The sequence below is a fragment of the Hoplias malabaricus genome, chromosome 6, assembly GCF_029633855.1.
Source record: "Hoplias malabaricus isolate fHopMal1 chromosome 6, fHopMal1.hap1, whole genome shotgun sequence".
Taxonomy (NCBI): Eukaryota; Metazoa; Chordata; class Actinopteri; order Characiformes; family Erythrinidae; genus Hoplias; species Hoplias malabaricus.
This window is the reverse complement of record NC_089805.1, coordinates 48944291-48964185: the sequence shown is the minus strand read 5'-3', so window position 1 is coordinate 48964185 and position 19895 is coordinate 48944291. Positions and strand designations below refer to the sequence as shown.

The window sequence follows — 19895 nt, the reverse complement described above, 5'->3', positions numbered from 1 at the left end:
GTGTGTGATGGTGTGTTCTCTAATGTGTGTTTATTGTGTGTGTAGATGTGTGTGTGATGGTGTGTTCTCTAATGTGTGTTTATTGTGTGTGTGATGGTGTGTTCTCTAATGTGTGTTTATTGTTTGTGTGTTTGTGTGTGTGTGTGTGTGTGTGTGATGGTGTGTTCTCTAATGTGTGTTTATTGTGTGTGTGATGGTGTGTTCTCTAATGTGTGTTTATTGTTTGTGTGTTTGTGTGTGTGTGTGTGTGTGTGTGATGGTGTGTTCTCTAATGTGTGTTTATTGTGTGTGTAGATGTGTGTGTGATGGTGTGTTCTCTAATGTGTGTTTATTGTGTGTGTAGATGTGTGTGTGATGGTGTGTTCTCTAATGTGTGTTTATTGTGTGTGTAGATGTGTGTGTGATGGTGTGTTCTCTAATGTGTGTTTATTGTGTGTGTAGATGTGTGTGTGATGGTGTGTTCTCTAATGTGTGTTTATTGTGTGTGTAGATGTGTGTGTGATGGTGTGTTCTCTAATGTGTGTTTATTGTGTGTGTAGATGTGTGTGTGATTGTGTGTTCTCTAATGTGTGTTTATTGTGTGTGTAGATGTGTGTGTGATTGTGTGTTCTCTAATGTGTGTTTATTGTGTGTGTAGATGTGTGTGATGTCACTCTGGATCCAAACACAATGAACACTGGTCTCTCTTTGTCTGAGGGAAACAAGAAGGTGCAGCGTGTGAGAAAGAGTCAGTCGTATCCAGATCGTCCGGAGAGATTTGATTGGTTTGAGCAGGTTCTAAGTGTGGAGAGCTTCACTGGACGCTGTTACTGGGAGGTGGAGTGGAGTGGGGAGAGGGTTTATATCTCAGTGTCATACGGAGGAATCCAGAGGAAAGGAAAAGGAGATGAGTGTGCGTTTGGACGCAATAAAAACTCCTGGAGTCTGCGCTGCTCTGGGAACAGTTTCTCTCTGTTCCACAATTATAAGGAAACTGAGATCCCTGCCCCTCCCTCTCCCTCTAACAGAGTGGGGGTGTATCTGGACTGGGAGGGGGGCACTCTGTCCTTCTACACCATCCCCCCCAACACACACACACTCACACACTTACACACACTCACCGCCACATTCACTGAGCCCCTCTACGCTGGGTTCTGGTTTCCGATTTATGACTCATCAGTGCGAGTCTGTGAGGTTGAGTACCTAGTGTGAGGTAGTAGTAAAACACTGATCTGTTTGTGTTTGTGTGGTAAACACTCTGTGTTTTTGTGTGTGTGAGTTGTGTGTCTGTAGTAAAAGGTTCACTTTGTCAAAACACAATTGCACTCACATTGTCAAAATATTAAACATAAAAAATCAAAATATAAATATTGATACAATAAAATGAAACAATAAAATAAATTGAATTCTCAAATCTCTGTTAAAATAATGAAGAGAAACAATTAAAAAAATTACAAACTGTCTGTTAAAATATAGAAAAGGAAATGTTAATTATAAATTACATTTAACTTTCTGTGTGTGTGTACTCATGTCCCATGTGGAGTGTGTAACTGTGGTGATGCCCAGAGCTGATGAGAGGTAAGTGCTCAGGTGAAGTGTAATATTAAACTAAACCCTGTTCCCCTGTGACTTGGAGGGTCTGTGTCAGTCTCTGAGTTAACTCGATGGACCCTATATATATAGCTATTTTGCTATTCCGTTTTTCAGTGCCTCTTTCAGTTGAATTTAAACAGTAATTATGTGACATATTGAATATGGCTATGTTGTTTTATTTTCTAAAGAACCTTTGCTACTCAAATATGTAATCACTTGAGGTTTTCATTCTGACCGATAAATCAATTTTTCTATAAATTTGTCATGTTTTGACTAAAATTTTACCTAGCGCCTGCTTTTTTTAAAATTTATTTCTCAATGTACAGCCTTGAAATCATATTCCCACATCGGATATCTTCACACAGATTGTTAGTGTGAGGTGTCTGTTAGTTGAAATCATAAGCATTTTTTATGCTAATTTATTAAATGTCATATTACTGTGACAAAATAAATTTGTAACATCAGGCGGACATATTTTTCTTGATATTCTAAGCTCTGGGATTTATGACTGATAAAGTTCTGACAGTCACAGCAGGCCCAGACTTTCAGGAATTTAGTTCAGGGCAAATATGGACAATATCCCAACAAATAAAACACATTTTGGTACTTGATAATATTTACAGTTATTATTATTATTATAATCTTTTTAAAAAATGATGAAATAATAATTGTTTATTTAGAAAACACACAATAAATAATTATTTAAGCTTTTTAGTTTATATTTGTTGATCTAATGCAGTGTTATTTGATGTGAAACCTACAAAAACCTTGAAAAACTATAAATCAATAATAGGAATATGTTTTTGCTGATGACTCATTGTTTTCTGCCCAGAGACAGCGTGGGATGTGAGTCAAAACGAAACTGAAAGTAAACAGCGTCTTTCTTGTCCCTTTGCAGCGTCTTTATTTCTGATTATAGTGAATATCATTAGAGTCTTTCATGACAAGAACATAAGACAAACATTTTGAAGGAGCGCCTTGATTTTTAGGTGGTTTTTCACACTGGATTACTCCCAGAGGCTTCACAGCACCGCGATGAGAGCGCTATTTTTAGAAACGTTAGGATCTGCGCTTTCTAACGGTATACGGATGTTACTGTTCAAGAGCAGAGTCTGTATTCACTCTTACAGATGATAGAGGGCGCTGTGCTGTAGGTTTGATCTGTTATTTGTCAGGGTCATGTCTCCAGTTTGAGTCGTGGTCCTGATAAAGCCCCTGTTTCCACACTGAGAGACAATGGATTAACTCAGTGGTATATTTTAGCCAGTGATCTCAGAGTTAATAAAGACTCATTGTGTCTACAGTGCTGTAGCTCAGGGGATTGAACTTGGTGGAGGGTCTGTGTCAGTTCACAACATTTCTCTCCACTCGGACTGATCTCTGCTCCAGTGAAAGTCACAGTGAGATCACAATTCCCTGTAGAGGGAGTTTCATTCATTCTGGGTAAGGACTCCCCCCGGGGGAAATAACTCCTGTTCCTGAGGTAGTAATCCATCCGATCAGAACTCATGACGAGACGCTCAGAGATCTCCCTCTGTTTCTCCTGAGTGTGTAGTAACTCATACACAAGGCCATAGGGACAGTGAAATATCCTCCACACACTCACTCTGAGCTCTTCAACCTGACAGTGATATGAACACAGTCCTGATCTAAAGGGAGCAGTGATCCTCCTCAGTCCAGAGTTATTTGGAGTCTAGACGTCTCTGATCTGGAGCGTGGTGTGAATGGGGGAGTCCTCAGTGCAGAGTAAAGAGCTGATTCCTCGTTAGTAAAGTGCAGGAAAGCTGTTGTAGAAACGTCCCTGTCTCAGAAAGATCAGTGGATTGTTTTTGGGGTGAAGGGCTGCTGCTGTGAAGATTCCCTCCCTCTGTTTCTGCCGGTGGAGACGGGAACGCTGTGTTTCAGATCATTGTTCCAGAAAGACTCCATCAACACGTTAATGTGGGCTCCTGGTCATTGTTTCTCAGGGCGTCTCGACTCGTCCGTCACAGTGAACGTTACAGTTTAACCCTTTATTAACCATCACACTGTCTTTAGTTTAAATAACTACTGCCTCCATCACCTGGGACTGACACTTTTTAATCAGAATTATTATTAACACTGAAGTGTACGAGCTCTGAAACAGTTCATACCTCATTAATATGAATATTAACACTGCTCCAACATCCCAGCATCACACACTCACATTATTTACAGCACTGTTCCAGTTAAACACAGAGAAATAAATAAACTCCTACAGGAGGAAGTGGAAAGTTGTGCTGGACTCAGTTTAACAGAGTTTTAGCTTCATGAAGCAGAAAATAATCTGAATCAAATTTCCAGCTCATCTTCTGTATGACAGCAGTGCAGTGTGGAGTTCTGACACTGGGGGCGCTGTAGGGCAGCCTTTGGAACTGAACATCACTCACAGACAGACGGGTGTGTGGTGAGGGGCTGGAGCAGAGCGTCCAGGTGGAGGACACTCTCTAATGTCCCAGAGAGTGTGAAGAGCTGTGGGGTCTAGAACAGCGCTGGAGAAATGGAACATTCATTCATTCATTCATTCACTCATTCACTCACAAACAGGAGTGACGTCAGGTAAAACTGAGGAATGTAAGACAAGCAGCTTGTGTTTATTTGTTTGAGAAAATAAACAAAACTAAACAGTTCAAAAGAGAATGATTTGTTAAATATGCATTTCCATCTCTACTCTCTGATCCCTTCTTCTTTTATCTTTCCCTCAGAGGGAAGAAAGGAACAGACACATCATGGAAAACTGGATCTCTGTGACTACTTTAATTTAGGGCAATATTTCTAACCCTTCTCCCCAGGCTCCGCCCACATGTGATCTTCCATAGCGACTGTTGCTAGGTTGGACAAGCTTTTACAGAACAGTGGAATAAATCTCATTCAAACTTATGACAAACTGCAGAGATGTAGTTTAATGATCTTCTTCATGTTCTGAAACATCTGTTACACTGCCACCTAGTGGTCTGTCTGTGTCAGAGACTGTTTCAAGCCTGTTCTAAAAATGACTGCCCCCATGTGTGCGACACGTTCTGTGGAGCATTAACTGGTTCATTCTGGGACTACAGAGTCGTTTGATTCGTCACTTCATGAGAGTTGCCCTGAGAGGATCCTGAAGGTTGTGGGTTTGAGTCCTGCTCCGGGTGACTGTCTTTGAGGAGTTTGGTGTGTTCTTCCCACTCTCCAAAAACACTCGTTGGTAGGTGGATTGGCGACTCAAAAGTGTCTGTAGGTGTGAGTGTGTTGCCCTGTGAATGGTTGGCACCCCCTCCAGGATGTGTTCCTGCTTTGCACCCAATGATTCCAGGTAGGCTCTGGACCCACCACGAGCCTGAACTGGATAAGGGCTACAGATAATGAATGAATGAATGAGAACTGCACTTTACAGAAAACAATAAAAACAATAATAATCACTTTCATACACAGTTTTGATACTTTTTGGAGGTAGAAATTAGCAACTTAGCAACCTTCAAATTCTCAGGCCCGAGGAGAAACCAGAGGAATAAAGACAGACTCAAGTATGTGCTCCAATCTCTAGTTTATCTAGAGAATCACAACAGTTTATAGTAATAGTATAGTATAGGGCATTTGTCACATACACTTGTCCTATCTCTAATTACCTCCCCAAGTCCCAGACGATCCCAATATGGTTCTGCCAACTCAACCCATAAAAATCCCCTCACTTCTCCTTGTGAATTCCCTGAGGGGACTAGGGTCAATCACGTCACCCTCTTTCAAACAGGATGCACATTTAACACTGATTAAGCTTCACTAAATCTAACTTAAGAACAAAGCACTTCTCCAGTCTCAAAAGACTTACAAAGGACATGTATCCAAGCACAGCACGTTCTGTCACTACATATCCCCTGCTGTGTTAAATCACTATATACTGACAACAGTATTAGTTTGCTTTTTTCCATCACATCCCTCCCTTTTTATAATTATTACGTGTTTTAGGGTTCCCCTTGTCCTCTAATATTCTTCACCGGAAAAATCTGACTTTTTGGGGGTAACTATTATGGGCTGGGCAGACATTATTAGCACAATGTTATATTTGCTCTTCACACACAAGCAGTCTGAGACTGCAGCCAAATCCTCAGGAGGAACTGAAACTCAATGAGTTTAACAGTGCGGAAAACCACAGCTGTGTTTGGAACACGAAACACTTCTCTCTTTTTTGCACTCCTCATCCATGATCTCTCCAATCGTTCAAGGAGGTGCACTTGCACAGCCAAGGACCCAGATCTTTCCACTTATCCTCAGGAAGTTTAGTCAATGATAAATGAGGCTCAGAGTGTTCAAGTATACGTTTCCTTTGAAGTAACATGTTACACAATTGCTTCTGTGAGGGTGAGAAGATGACCTGAGCCACAGAGCGACCATCATGTACATGCACAGTGCAATGAAAGTGAAACAAAAATGTGTGAGAATCTTCCCCTTTCTGCAAAGAGCTTTCTAGTGGTTTCTTTATCACATCTTTAACCTTGGTGTTAGACACACCTATAGAAGTAAATGCTTTATGTGTAAGCTAAGGTTTAATTGGAAAATACGACAGTCTAAGAGTAGATATGGTTGCCCCTTAATCTTCTAGAAAGCTAAGTTCTATCCCTGCTACTGTCATCTTTATTCTAGGAATGGCAGTGTAAGCATATGTTTGTGTTAATAACAAAAATTGTTCACTTATCTGCTCATGATCTTGTCCAGAGGCTCCACCACCCTCTGGATTCTCTTCCTCACTCTCCCCATCTCTGTCTGCCTCCGCAGTTGTTGTCAGGTCCTGACCCTCATGTCTGTTTCTGACAATAGGACAGTCTCTTATGAGGTGGTCATGCTGTCCGCAGGAGAAACAACCTGAGTTCTGTCCTGCCGTTCCTTGTCCTCAACCACGTCCTCGTCCATGACCATGATGAACACCAATTTGTGGATTTTTCCCAGCTACTTGTTTCCACAGAGCCAGCTGGGCTTCTGTCAGTTTGCACTCTCCTTTTTCCTTCTTTTTGTCTTTTCTGTTGTTCAAAGTCTTTTCTGCATGTGCATCAAACTTCTCCACCTCTTTCAGGCGACCCGCATCAACATCCATACCAAAAATATTACATGCTGGTATTGTTCAGTATAAATAAAGAATTGAATGTAATTTAGATACTGTTTCTAATTACAGTGTTCGTCTGTAAAAAGGTACTGTTTCTGAAAAAAGGCAGTAAAAGGCCTGGCAAATATGCTGAAAAAAATTACTGTACATTTAAATATTTACAGTAAAACAATGTATTGTGCAATTATAATAGTATGCTGTAAAGTTGAAATCCAGTAGTGTTCCTGTAAAAATACGGTAAATGGCTGGGAATTCTGCTGCCAGTATTTTATTGTAAATCACAGTATTTACAGTAAATTATTGTATTATTCAATTACAGTAATATGCTATAAATATGAAATACGGTAGTTTTCCTATAAAAATAGGGTAAATATGGCTGGGAACTCTGCTGCCAGTATTTTAGTGTAAAATTTACAAGAAATTTTTTACAGTGCAGGTGTTCCTTGTCTGTGGTGTGCTTTTAAGTTCCCTTGTCTCTGTGTGTGTGTGTGCGTGTTTGTTTGTGTGTGTGTGTGTGTGTGTGTGTGTGACATTCCACATTCGCGTGTCTGTCTTGTTTGTTCCTTGATTCACTTCCTTACTTATATATGTCTCTCTGTTTATTAAATATGCATTGTGTGGTTGTTTGGTTTGTCTGTTTGTATTTCTCTGTTTAGATTATTGTTTAGTTCTCCCTGTCCAGGTATCTGTTTAGCTCTTGTTGTCTAGGTCTCTGTTTAGCTTTTCCTGTATGGTAACTCTGTCCAAATATTTCTGTCCGTCTTTCTTTGTTTAAGTATCCTGTCTTGTTATCCAAGTCTGTCTGTCTTCGTTTTGTTATATTTTGTTGTAAATAAAGTCACTGTGTTTTAGCATGTGCGTCCGCCTCCGTCAGTCCGCCTCAGTCCTGACAGATATCTCTTGATAATTTATTGAGGCAACCTGTGCACAATATAGTTCCTTTTGCATGTGGCTGAAAGCTCTCTTAACACTATTGGAGATAACAGACAAAGTTGAAGTGATGGTCTGAAAATCTTGTGCAGTTTCTTCTTCCTTTTTCAGTCCCTCTTGTAAGTAGGCATCTGTCTGTAGCACCTGATTGCCTACCATGGTTCTCAGTCTGGGCTTGTTCTTTCTCAGCTCCTTGGCACTGATCCATTGGGATATTCCCAAACCAGTCCTCGTAGCTCCAAGAATACTGTCCATGAAGCCTGGTAATTTTCACCTGTAAGAGGTTTTCTGCAAGAATGGGGATTGAAGATCCTCTGTAGGCCTGAGGTCTGAGGAGGAACTGCCACAGCACCATGATATTTTAGGAATGCTGTAGTTAGTAGATCCTTGTACATCTGTCAGACATACTCCCTGACATTGTTCACCTATCTCTGGAGACCATGCTCTCAGGTTCACCAAGACTGGGGTATGGATCCATTGGAATGTATTTGATCAAGATCCCTGTATATGGTCTGGTCACCACACTGGACTGGGGCTGGTTGAGGGTCTCGACATTCTTGAAGCCTTACAACTGTAGGAAGAATGATTAGAAGCATCTCCTGCCACATTTTTGTTTTTTAAATCAGTAGGAAAAAAATTAGAGAAAGAAAGAAGGAAAAGAAAACTACTACAGTAATAAAATTTTTAAAAATAATATTAATATAATAGTAATATTAATAATAATATAAAACAGTATTAATAAAATAATAATAATCACCCCCCTCCTGTTTCTAACCATTAAAGCAGTTTATATGTCCTGTGACTTCCTGTATGCTTTTAGTTGATCCACAGGGAACCATTTCAGTACGGGTTTGTAGTTCTGTAGGACACTTTGTATGTAGTTTCTTCACTTATTCACAAAAGAATATGGTCCCATCCTATTTGCTGACCATGGACCATCATGATGATAATCTTTTACCATAAATGTCAGTAACATTTCCCTCCTGATGTCTGTGGTTTCTGAACATTTGACGGTCTACAGGTTTGTGTTTGAAAATGTCCTGCAAAGAAAAATATAAAACCCCAAATCCTGAAGATGTCCATCCTCCTGCCCCCAGTGATCTGAGCCCTGCACTCGCTGTGTGGGGTGTGGGTCAGAGCTCTGGTCAGAGCACATTACTGAGGGGTTTGGCCCTGGAGCCTCACTGGGCACTGACCTGGACAGGCTCCTGAAAATTTAGTCGACACAAAACAGTGGAAAAGCCAATCTGGATCATAAGTGGGAAAGCAGCAAGTGGGGGTTCTATGTTTTGTGGGAAGGCGAATGTAGGAAAAGCAGCCTTTGTGATTTGAAAAAAAGGGTATAGTTTCTCTCCAACAGAACTAGGTACCCTCTACTAGTTATAGTTTAAAATATTAGGTTTCAGTTAAAATGAAATACATAGCACTTCTGAAATTTATTTATATATTTTGGTAACCTGATTATGGGGTGAACTGCAAACTTATGAAATCCATTAGGTCTCTTATAGGACTGTATTATTTGTTTTGTACTCAGCACAGTATTGGATTATAATCCATTTAAATGTGTAAACCCTTAAGTAACACTATAGAAAATGGCCCACTATTTAAATAAATATTTAAAGCAGCTCCTTTCCATTAATGGACATGGGAGAAATGGTGCAAATAATTTGCAAATAATCATAATATTCAGCAAACCTACCATGAGCACTCAGTCATAGTGGGTGTATATGACAATAGAGTCAGTGCATGTAGCTACAAGGTGAACTTAATAAGATGGAAATTCACTGTAATGTAGTTATTGTTTAATGAATTCCAAGATAGTGGTGCAACCTTTCAGGAAATCTGGCTCAATTAAGAATATAAACAGACATTCAGAGAAGTTCACTGTACTTCATTTAGTTCCTCTGTGTGGTTTTAAGTGATTCTTTATAGAAGTATGTCCTTGTTGTAGAGTATTATGTATCACTCTTTGCGTTCAGATGATCACATATGCTTTGATTTGGCATCAGAACCAGGTCCTGGAACACCTTCTAACAAAATTAGTTGAATCAAGTTTGTTTGAACAGGTCGAATAGGATCAGAATTGGATAACACTGGCTCAGACTGTCAGAAAGCCTCCTTTTTTCTTACCTGGATTGTGCATGTGAATTTGTAAAAGGACTATTATTCATTCATTCATTGTCTGAAACTGCTTATCTAATTCAGGGTCCCGGTGGGTCCAGTCCGGAGCCTAACCGGAATCACTAGGTGCAAGGCAGGAACACACCAGTCCCTAACAAGGCGACACACACACACACACACACACACACACACACACACACACACACACATACACACATTCACTCACACTGAGTCGCCAATCCACCTACAAACTCCTCACAGACCCTGTGAGCTGTGTGACTGCATCACTACCTGCCTCACCACCATGTTAGGAAGTGAGTAGTAGCCTATATCTAAGCAAACATTATCATTCTCAGCACATGTGGTCTCAGTTAAACGGTTATTCTCTTTTTATTGCAAGAATTTCACATATTAATCCAACCACAAACAAGTCTGTAAATCACATAATGCTGAAAATGTACTCAATGTTTACAAATGTACAATATTAACACTGAAAACAAAACAGTTATTACATGGTCACCAGGCATAGAGCTGTTCTACAAAATACACAATAATCTAACACAACATCCCAAAGAACTCACCGACATTCTCTTAAACTTCCAAACACTGCTCAAACAGAGCGATCTGAGCTGCATTAGTTATGGAAATCTGTTATAAGAAAGAAAATAACTAGGATACCTATTTTGTGCAGGGCATTTTACGCAAAGCAGGACACCACAGTTAACCAGACAGCCTAGGTTTCTAAAAGTGTCAAACTATACACACTGTCTGAACTGTGGTGTATAATGTGCCCTGCTCCATATCAGCCCTGTTTTTAAAAACAAATAAAAAGGGTTCTTTAGCCTCTGGGTCATCTCCAGAGCCTTTACGACAACTACATATCTCAAAGCCAGCGACGTGCTTGACTCGTGCTTAAAATGTTCTTCTGTGCTCACTTGGAGCTGTACAGCCCACTTGGAGCTGCCTCCAGCCTGGAGAGATACCCTTCTCTCTCTCTGCCCCAGCTCTTCCTGCGTGTGTCTGATCCAGTCCAAACCGGATTTAAAAACGGAAGTAAAAACACTGCTGTTTCTGAAGATCAGGAGCAGAGCTGAAAAACTGGTAAGGCTTAATTTACCAGACCTGAAGATTATAGATATGAGAAATTATAGATATGAGAAAGAGAGTGTGTGAGAAAGAGAGATTGTGTGTGTGTGTGTGTGTGTGTGTGTGTGTGTGTGAAGATGAAAAGTTGTAAAACTAAATTCCCTTAAATAGGTTTTTTGTGAACAATTTCTTCTTCTTGTACAATGAGGTACAAGAAGAACTTTTACATTTAAATTTAATGATCTCAGTGTTAAATATGTGCCCCTCTCTCTCTCTCTCTCTCTCTCTCTCTCTCTCTCTCTCTCTCTATCTCTCATATATATATATATATCTGTGACTGAATCATATAATCTAGCCTCTGTTAAAGTAAAAATAATTTTAATACATGACAAAGATAAAGTAAAAAAACCCCTCATATCTCTATATTACCTAAATCAAATGTCTATATACGGTATGAGGGAAAATGATAAAAGTCATAACAATGTAATGTCAAAGTATTAGTGTTTATTTGTAACACCAAAACAACATGATGATATCACATGCTAACTATTATCATCCATCCATTATCTGTAAGCACTTATCCAGTTCAGGGTCCAGAGTCTACCTGGAAACATTGGGCGCAAGGCGGGAATACACCCTGGAGGGGGCGCCAGTCCTTCACAAGGCAACACACACACACCTTTTGAGTGAACACACCAACTATTCACAGACAGTCACCCGGAGCGGGAATCGAACCCACAACCTCCAGGCCCCTGGAGCCGTGTGACTGCGACACCACCTGCTGCGCCACCGTGCTGCCCTATTACCGTCCATAGTTTAATAAATAATTAAGTTTAATAATAATAATAATAAAATCCAAACAATGAAGAGAACATCTGGAAACAACTTTTTTTTTCTACACTCGTGTAGCCGGCTTGTGTGTGTGACTTGTGTGTGTGACGTCTACACCCTCTGTGTTGTGAAATCATGGATAAGGGAAGGACCACGCTCTGCCATATGACTGGGGATTTATTATTTTGCTCTTGTCCTGTGCATACAATGAGAGTGGCTAAAGTATAGCACAGAATTAATTATTTGTCTTTCTCACACACACAAACAGCTACCCAGCAAACACACAACGTTGTCTACTTTCTTACAACGTTGTCAAAATGTGGAACTGATTCGTAGTCTGAACAACGTTGTCACAAGGTTATTATTAAATAACATTGTTGTATGGTAAAATGACGACCTATTGGCCACATTGTAAAAAAATCCACAGAGTTCCATAACGACATAATTGTATTATTTATTATTTAATTAGTACTATTATTTCAGATAGAAGTTGACTTGGGTTGAAATAAAATTTAGACGCGGCGTACAGAATTGCTGGGTGCCCTTGCGCATGCGTTTGGTTAAACCCGTGCTCGTCAGGGAGCTGGCAGCGCGAGCCGCTGATTGTTGTGGTTTGAAGCGGTTTTTTAACGGATTCTTCAGCGGAGCCGTAGATCGATACACGGACCTTCACAAACTCTGTAAGTAACTCTGCGGTGAACATCCCTGGTTTACAGTAAACTGAGTTGTACTCTTATTCTGTAGTTGTGCACTTTATATATGATTCTCTTCCATCTTGTAAACAACAGCCACAGAAGGACTACATCTCTAAAGGGACTGCCACAGGGAGTGTGAACCAGTATTAAAGACCTGCCTGGTGAGTTTTCAGACTTATTTGATAGTTCTTTTTACACGTACTGAACAGAAATATAAACACAACACTTTTATTTTTGCTCTCATTTTTCATGAGCTGACCTCAAAGATCTAAGCCTTTTTATGTTCACAACAGGCCTTTTTCTCTAAAATATTGTTCACAAATTTGTCTAAATCTGTGTTAGTGAGCACTTCTCCTTTGCCGAGATAACCCATCCACCTCACAGGTGTGGCGTATCCAGATGCTGATTAGACAGCATGATTATTGCACAGATTTTGGAGCACAGCAAGTTTTCCAAATTAATAATAATAAAAGGTTGTCTCTGATTTTTTAAAGATTTGCTTGAATTTTGCTTGATATCAAAATCAAATGTTTATGAGCCAGAACATTATGTTGCTTGAAAATATATTTATTTTTATTGTAAAAGGTTTCAGAAAGGTTGTAATTAAAATTGAGTGAGCATGCAAGGGCACCATCATATTGCATATATTTTTGTTTTTATTTAGGATACCCATCCTGAGGAGTCTTACCCAAGAGGAGAATAAAACAGTTGTTGAAGTGATGGAGTATGATGACCTTGCTCAGGAAACACCACAGACACTTGTGAACATGGCCATTGTCATTGAGGGAGCAGTGGTGATGGAATGTTTTTTTCATTTCACCTCATTCTTCATTATGCTTTTTGGACTGTTGTATGAACTGAAATTGAAATATCCAGATGGACTAAAACAAAATTTTGAGGCAAAACATTTTTGTTGGACTATGAGACAGATGCACCAACAGAATTCAAGAGAGCAAATTCAGAATTCAGAGAGCAAACTCTTCAAGCCCTAGATGACATGTCACCTGTTTAAAAGTTTTCCTGTTAAGGTTTTGTCCATTTTACTCAGATTTATGACTGTGACTTCCCTCTTTAAGAATTCAGTCTCTATTTTAGAGAACCGGCATTTTGCTGGGTTGATAGCTTCACAAATTTCGATCCTGGCTTAAATTCAGTACTTTCAAAAACAATGCAGGTAGTTTGTCTGCTTTTGTTGCTTGCACCACTCTAAAGCATGGAATTTGTGGTAAATTCAGCAATAGCTAGGCATCTGTTTTGTTAATTTTTTAAATCCATTTGTGGATATCAGTGTTAACTTTAAAGGTTGAACTGATTGAAATATTTTCAGATGTTGACTAAATTCTGCAAAATCCACCAGTTTTGAATAAGAAAATTCAGCAATTTAAAATGTAAGTAGAGTGTCTGGTTTGGTACAGTGGTGCAGCCAAAAAAACATCAAAATAAATTCAGAAATAATTTATTTGTTAATATTCTTTTCAAGTTGTTGGATATCAGTGATAACAAGTGTTGAGATGTGGTCTAAACTTACAGTAAATATATATAATATATTGTATTTATGTTTTACTAGTCTAAATTAAACACACAGTCATGCTAATAATTTGCAGTCTCCTCTTAATAGTGGAATTAAAGGATTGTTGGTAGAAAGAGGTTTTAGCTGGGTTTATCTTAAAATTATACTATTTTTATTTTTGTTGTGTGTGTGTGTTTTTTTTGTTCTTTTTTGCTAAGGCTGTGAGATTAATAAAACCAAGCTTGTTCCTTCAAAACTAATGTCTCTTATTTCTTTATACTTCACACCAGTTGTACAGCAAACACAATTACGTTGTGACAATGTTGAAATATAATTCCTCATTTCTTGGGTTCTTGGACTTGGATTTGTTTGAAGCATGTTGCGCGAGTGCGCACAGTGACAGGCAGACGCAGAGCAAACGCACGTGATCCAGGCTGCGACTGTATCATTCAGGCGCGCACACACTCGCGCCATTTACAGTGCGTCAAGTATAAAGTAGTTTACAATTTCCTGGGATGATGCTTGGACGATTGAGGGATTAAACATCCCTGCCTTAAACATTCCAGTGTCCAAGGAGCCAAGCACAAACAGAACAAGCAAATGCTACATTATTTGTTTAATAATTATGTTAAATTATTTCAAGAATTGGCAAACCATCCCATTATGGCTCTCTCTCTTCCCAGGACATCTTATTAATATATGACATACTATTATTATACATCCATCCATCCATCCATTATCCACCGCCTCTCCCCAGCCACCGCCTCCAGCTCCTCCGGGGGTATACCGAGTCGTTCCCAGGCCAGTCGAGACACGTAGTCTCTCCAGTGTGTTCTTGGTCTCCCCCGGGGCCTCCTCCCCATTGGACATGCCTGGAACACCTCACCAGGAAAGCGTCCAGGAGGCATCCGAACCAGATGCCCGAACCACCTCAACTGGCTCCTCTCGACGTGGAGGAGCAGCGGCTCCACTCCGAGTCTCTCCCGGATGTCCGAGCTCCTAACCCTGTCTCTAAGGCAGAGTCCAGACATCCTGCGGAGAAAACTCATTTCAGCCGCTTGTACCCGCGATCTCGTCCTTTCGGTCACTACCCAAAGCTCGTGACCATAGGTGAGGGTTGGGATGTAGATTGAACGGTAAATCGAGAGCTTTGCTTTTCTGCTCAGCTCTCTCTTCACCACAACGGACCGGTACAGAGCCCGCATTACTGCTGACGCTGCACCGATCAGCCTGTCAATCTCACGCTCCATCTTTCCCTCACTCGTGAACAAGACCCCGAGGTATTTAAACTCCTCCACTTGAGGCAGGATCTCACTTCCAACCTGGAGAGAGCACGCCACCCTTTTCTGACCCTTTTCCGAGTACCATGGACTCGGACTTGGAGGTGCTGATCCTCATCCCTACCGCTTCACACTCGGCTGCAAACTGGTCCAGCAACAGCTGGAGGTCCCGGCTCGATGAAACCAACAAGACCACATCATCTGCAAAAAGCAGACATGGAATCCTGAGACCACCAAACCGGACACCCTCCGCCACTTGGCTACGCCGAGAAATTCTGTCCATAAAAATTGTGAACAGAACCGGTGACAACGGGCAGCCCTGACGGAGTCCAACTCCGACTGGAAACCAGTCGGACTTACTGCCAGCCATACGAACCAGACTCCTGCTCTGTTTGTATAGGGACTGGATAGCTCGTAACAAAGAGCCCAGTACCCCATACTCCCTGAGCACCCCCCACAGAATACCCCGAGGGACACGGTTGAATGCCTTCTCCAGATCCACAAAACACATGTAGACTGGTTGAGCAAACTCCCATGCACCCTCCAGGATCCTAGCGAGGGTAAAGAGCTGGTCCTGTGTTCCACGACTGAGGCGGAATCCGCATTGTTTCTCCTGGATCCGAGGTTCAACTATCAGTCGGACTCTCTTCTCCAGTATCCCCGCATAGACCTTACTGGGGAGGCTGAGGAGTGTGATCCCCCTATAGTTGGAACACACCCTCCGATTTTTAAAAAGGGGAACCACCACCCCAGTCTGCCAGTCCAGAGGCACTGCCCCCGATGTCCACGCGATGTTGCAAAGACGTGTCAACCAGGACAGCCCCACAACATGCAGAGCCTTGAGGGGTCCCCAAGCTCTGTTTCCTCTGCAGAAGACGTGCTGGTGGGATTGAGAAGATCCTCGAAGTATTCCTTCCACCATCTGGTGATGTCCCCAGTCGAGGTCAACAGTTCCCCACCCCCACCATATACAGTGTTGGTGGAAAACTGCTTTCCCCTCCTGAGTCGCCTGATGGTTTGCCAGAAACTTCTCGGAGCCGACCGAAAGTCGTTTTCCATGTTCTCACCGAACTCCTCCCACACCCGAGTTTTTGCCTCAGCGACTGCCGAAGCCGCAAGCCGCTTGGCTCCTCGGTAACTGTCGGCTGCCTCCGGAGTCCCCTCGATAGGCTCGATAGGACTCTTTCTTCAGCTTGACAGCCCCCCGCACTTGGTGGTGGACACCCCGATAGGCACCGACAACCTTGCAGCCACAGCTCCGTTCAGCTGCCTCAACAATGGAGGTCCGGAACATGGCCCACTCGAACTCAATGTCACCAGCCTCCGCCGGGATGCAGTCGAAGCTCTGCCGGATGTGGGAGTTGAAGATCTTTCTGACAGGTTCCTCTTCCAAACGTTCCCAGCAAACCCTCAGCACACGTTTGGGCCTGCCAGGTCTGTCCGGCATCCTCCCCCGCCACATAGCTCCTAGGCTCACGCAGGCACGCAAACCCCTCCACTACGTTAAGGTGGTGATCCAAGGAGGAGATACTATTATTAAGCTTTATTTAAGTGACATATTTTTAAATTTACATCTGAAACAGACTAAAACAGACTTCTTGATGAGGCAGTGGACTGTGTTCAGTGACAATCATTTGTACTCCAGAGCCCATGTGGCTACATCCATCATGTTAGCATGACAGCTTCTCCAACAGTCCCACCTGAGATCTCGATGGTCACACATTCTACAGTGGGATCCACCTTTGATCTTTACACACTGATATTTCCCATGACTCATTGAAACTTTTCATGGCATTTTAAAACTTAGATGGTGAATTTCGGCACTTTGAATTGAGTGAGAATTCTCTCACAAAGTTTGGCCCTAAGATTTGAACCGTGACCCAACTTTGCTTGCAAAGACTAAGTCTTTGGTGGATGCTCTTTTTATTCTCAGTCTTGATGACATCACTTGTCACCAGTTAAGCTGCTAACTGTGGAACCTCCCAGAGTAGTGTTAAATGTATTAACTTTTCTGTCTTATCTTTAGTTATTAACTTTTTTTGAGTTTGGCATTAAATACACTGTTTTTTATATTTCCAAAATACTATCAGGTTTCTCAGTGAAAAATTCTTTGTATGGTTATCTGATCAATAAAAATTAAAGCAATTTAACAAATTACAATAGGTGTCCCAACTTTCTTTAAATGTGTAAAGTATATACAGTATACTTTATGAAATGAATGAAGTATTTCTCTCAGAATATTATTTTATTATAGACATATTTATTTCCTTTGTGTGCATTGGAACAATACAAAACACAGTGTGGAAAAAACCCAAAATTGATATAATTTCTCACAAAACTCCAAAAATGGGCTGGACAAAATAATTTTTACTCTCAACTTAATATTTGGTTGTGCACCCTTTGGATAAATAACTGAAATCAATCACTTCCTATAACCCTCAACAAGTTCCTTACACTTCTCGACTGGAAGTTTGGACCACACTTCTTTTACAAACCATTCCAGTTCTCTTATATTTGAAGGGTGCCTCCCGACAGTATATATTATCCGGACTCATTACTGGTCACTTAAGACCTCTCCAGCATGATGTTTCCATCTATTTCTGGGTACTTTTTGAAGTATGTTTTGGGTCATTGTCCTGATGGAGGACCCATGACCAGGAAACAAACCTAGGTTTCTGACACAGGGCCCTACATTGCCACCCAAAATCCTTTGGTAATCTTCAGATTTCATGATGCCTTGTCTTTACCAAAAAGGTCTCATCTGTCCACAAGATGTTTTCCCAGAGGATCCTCAGACAGTTCTCTTCTCCTCTTTTTATCTTCCCCATGCTTAGTGTGGCACACACAGCCAGAAAAGGCAAAGATTGAGTCAACTTCTCTCCTTTTTATCAGGTTTCAGGTTTGTTATATTGATTGTTATATTGTCTACACCTGTTATTAGCCACAGGTTTAAGCGAGCGTCACATGCTTGAAACGTGCTTGAAAAATTTTCTGGGAAAAATACTTCAGGGGTGCCTACATTTTCAGCCATGACTGTAGGCCCATCCTGTAGTTTTTTTTTTTGTTTTGTTTTATTGTATTCATCAATTTATCTACAGTACATTCATTATGTTTATTTGTTAACTGTATTTTATTCAAATGTAACTGAATTATTATAGTTTATTTATTTATTATTTATTTAGTATTTTTAGCAGAAATAATAGTAGTAGCCTTGAAATAACCCAAAATAAGCTAAAGTTCTTTGAAGAACCTAAGAGCTTAAAAATTGCTCCCTAAAGAACATGAAAATATTTCAGATCATTTTAAATAAAACAGTTCCTCAAAGAACCTTGTAAATGATCTTAAGTTCCTCAAAGCTCCTTAAGGGGTTCCGCTGGTGTGGCAAGCTGAGGAATGGCAAAAGATTCCTTGAGTATCCTTTAGTTTTTAGACTGCAGTCTGTTCTATATCCACAACCTGTTTTTCTGATTTCAGCCCTGTTACTCCTCCTTTCATCAGTGATATCATTACCCATTCAGAAAGTACCACCTGCTCTCTCGATCCCTACACCATTAACTCATCTAACCTCTATCATAGTTCTCTGGCCATGTCCTCTCAGCTTACAAATTAGCTGCAGTAAACTTAAAAACCTGGCCTTGACACAGCAAATCTAAATAATTTTTGTCCAATTTCAAATATTCAACTCTTTTCTCATCATCAACATCATCATTTTCAATTCTGCTTTTCCATTTCAGGGTCGCGGTGGCAACAGGGTGAGCAAAGAAGCCCAGATATCTCTGTCCCTCGCAACATCCAACAATTCCTCCTGGGGGATCCCAAGGCGTTCCCAGGCCAGCTGGGAGATATAATCCCTCCAGCGTGTCCTGGGTCTACCCCGGGGCCTCCTTCCAGTTGGACATGCCTGGTATACCTCCAGTGGGAGGCGTCCAGGAGGCAGTGACTCTACTCCGAGCTCCTCCCTAGTCACTGAGCTCCTCACCCGATCATGGAGAGTACGCCCAGCGACCCGTCAGAGAAAGCTAATTTCAGCCGCTTGTATCTGCGATCTTGTTCTTTCGGTCATTACCCAGAGCTCATGACCATAGGTGAGAGTGGGGACGTAGACTGACCGGTAAATTGAGAGCTTTGCTTTATGGCTCAGCTCTCTCTTCACTACAACGGTGCGGTACAGTGACTGCATTACTGCAGATGCTGCACCTATCCTACGGTCATTCTCACCATCCCTCTTCCCATCACTCATGAACAAGAACCCGGGATACTTGAACTCCTTCACTTGGGGCAGGTTCTCACCCCTTACCTGAAGGGAGCATGCCATCTGTTTCCGGGAGATAACCATGGCCTCAGACTTGGAGGTGCTGATCCGCATACCGACTGCTTCACACTCGGCTGCAAACTGCTCAAGTGAACGCTGGAGGCCTCCGTGCGAAGAAACCAGAAGAGCAACATCGTCCGCAAAAAGCAGAGATGCCACCTCCTGAGCTCCTCGACGGAAGCCCTCCTGCCCCAGGCTACGCCGCGCCACCCTGTCCATGAATATCAGGAACAGGAGTGTAGAAAAGGCACAGCCCTGACGGAGTCCAATGCCCACACTGAACAAGCTTGACTTACTACCAAGGATGCGAACACAACTCAAACTCTGAGAGTGCAAGGACCGTACGGCTTGCCGGAGCGACCCTGGCACCCCATACTCCCGAAGCACCTCCCACAGAATCTCTCAGGGAACACAGTCATATGCCTTCTCCAAATCCACAAAGCATGTGTAGAGTGGAGTAGCA

At 41.5% G+C, this 19895-nt stretch overlaps 2 protein-coding genes across 2 annotated transcripts in view; both read left to right on the top strand.

Annotated features, from left to right (window-relative positions):
* The window catches only part of LOC136699707 (uncharacterized), a 44822-nt gene extending 40000 nt beyond the window's left edge, over positions 1 to 4822 (top strand). Inside the window, exon 17 of the mRNA XM_066674630.1 lies at positions 638 to 4822. Within this exon, the coding sequence (XP_066530727.1) occupies positions 638 to 1191 (554 nt within the window). The 3' untranslated portion in view covers positions 1192 to 4822. The remainder of the gene's footprint in view (positions 1 to 637) is intronic.
* A 5879-nt stretch (positions 4823 to 10701) lies between these two features.
* The window catches only part of LOC136699711 (uncharacterized), a 43268-nt gene continuing 34074 nt past the window's right edge, over positions 10702 to 19895 (top strand). The window contains exon 1 of the mRNA XM_066674640.1: positions 10702 to 10819. The gene's annotated coding sequence lies outside the window, so the exon portion shown is untranslated. The remainder of the gene's footprint in view (positions 10820 to 19895) is intronic.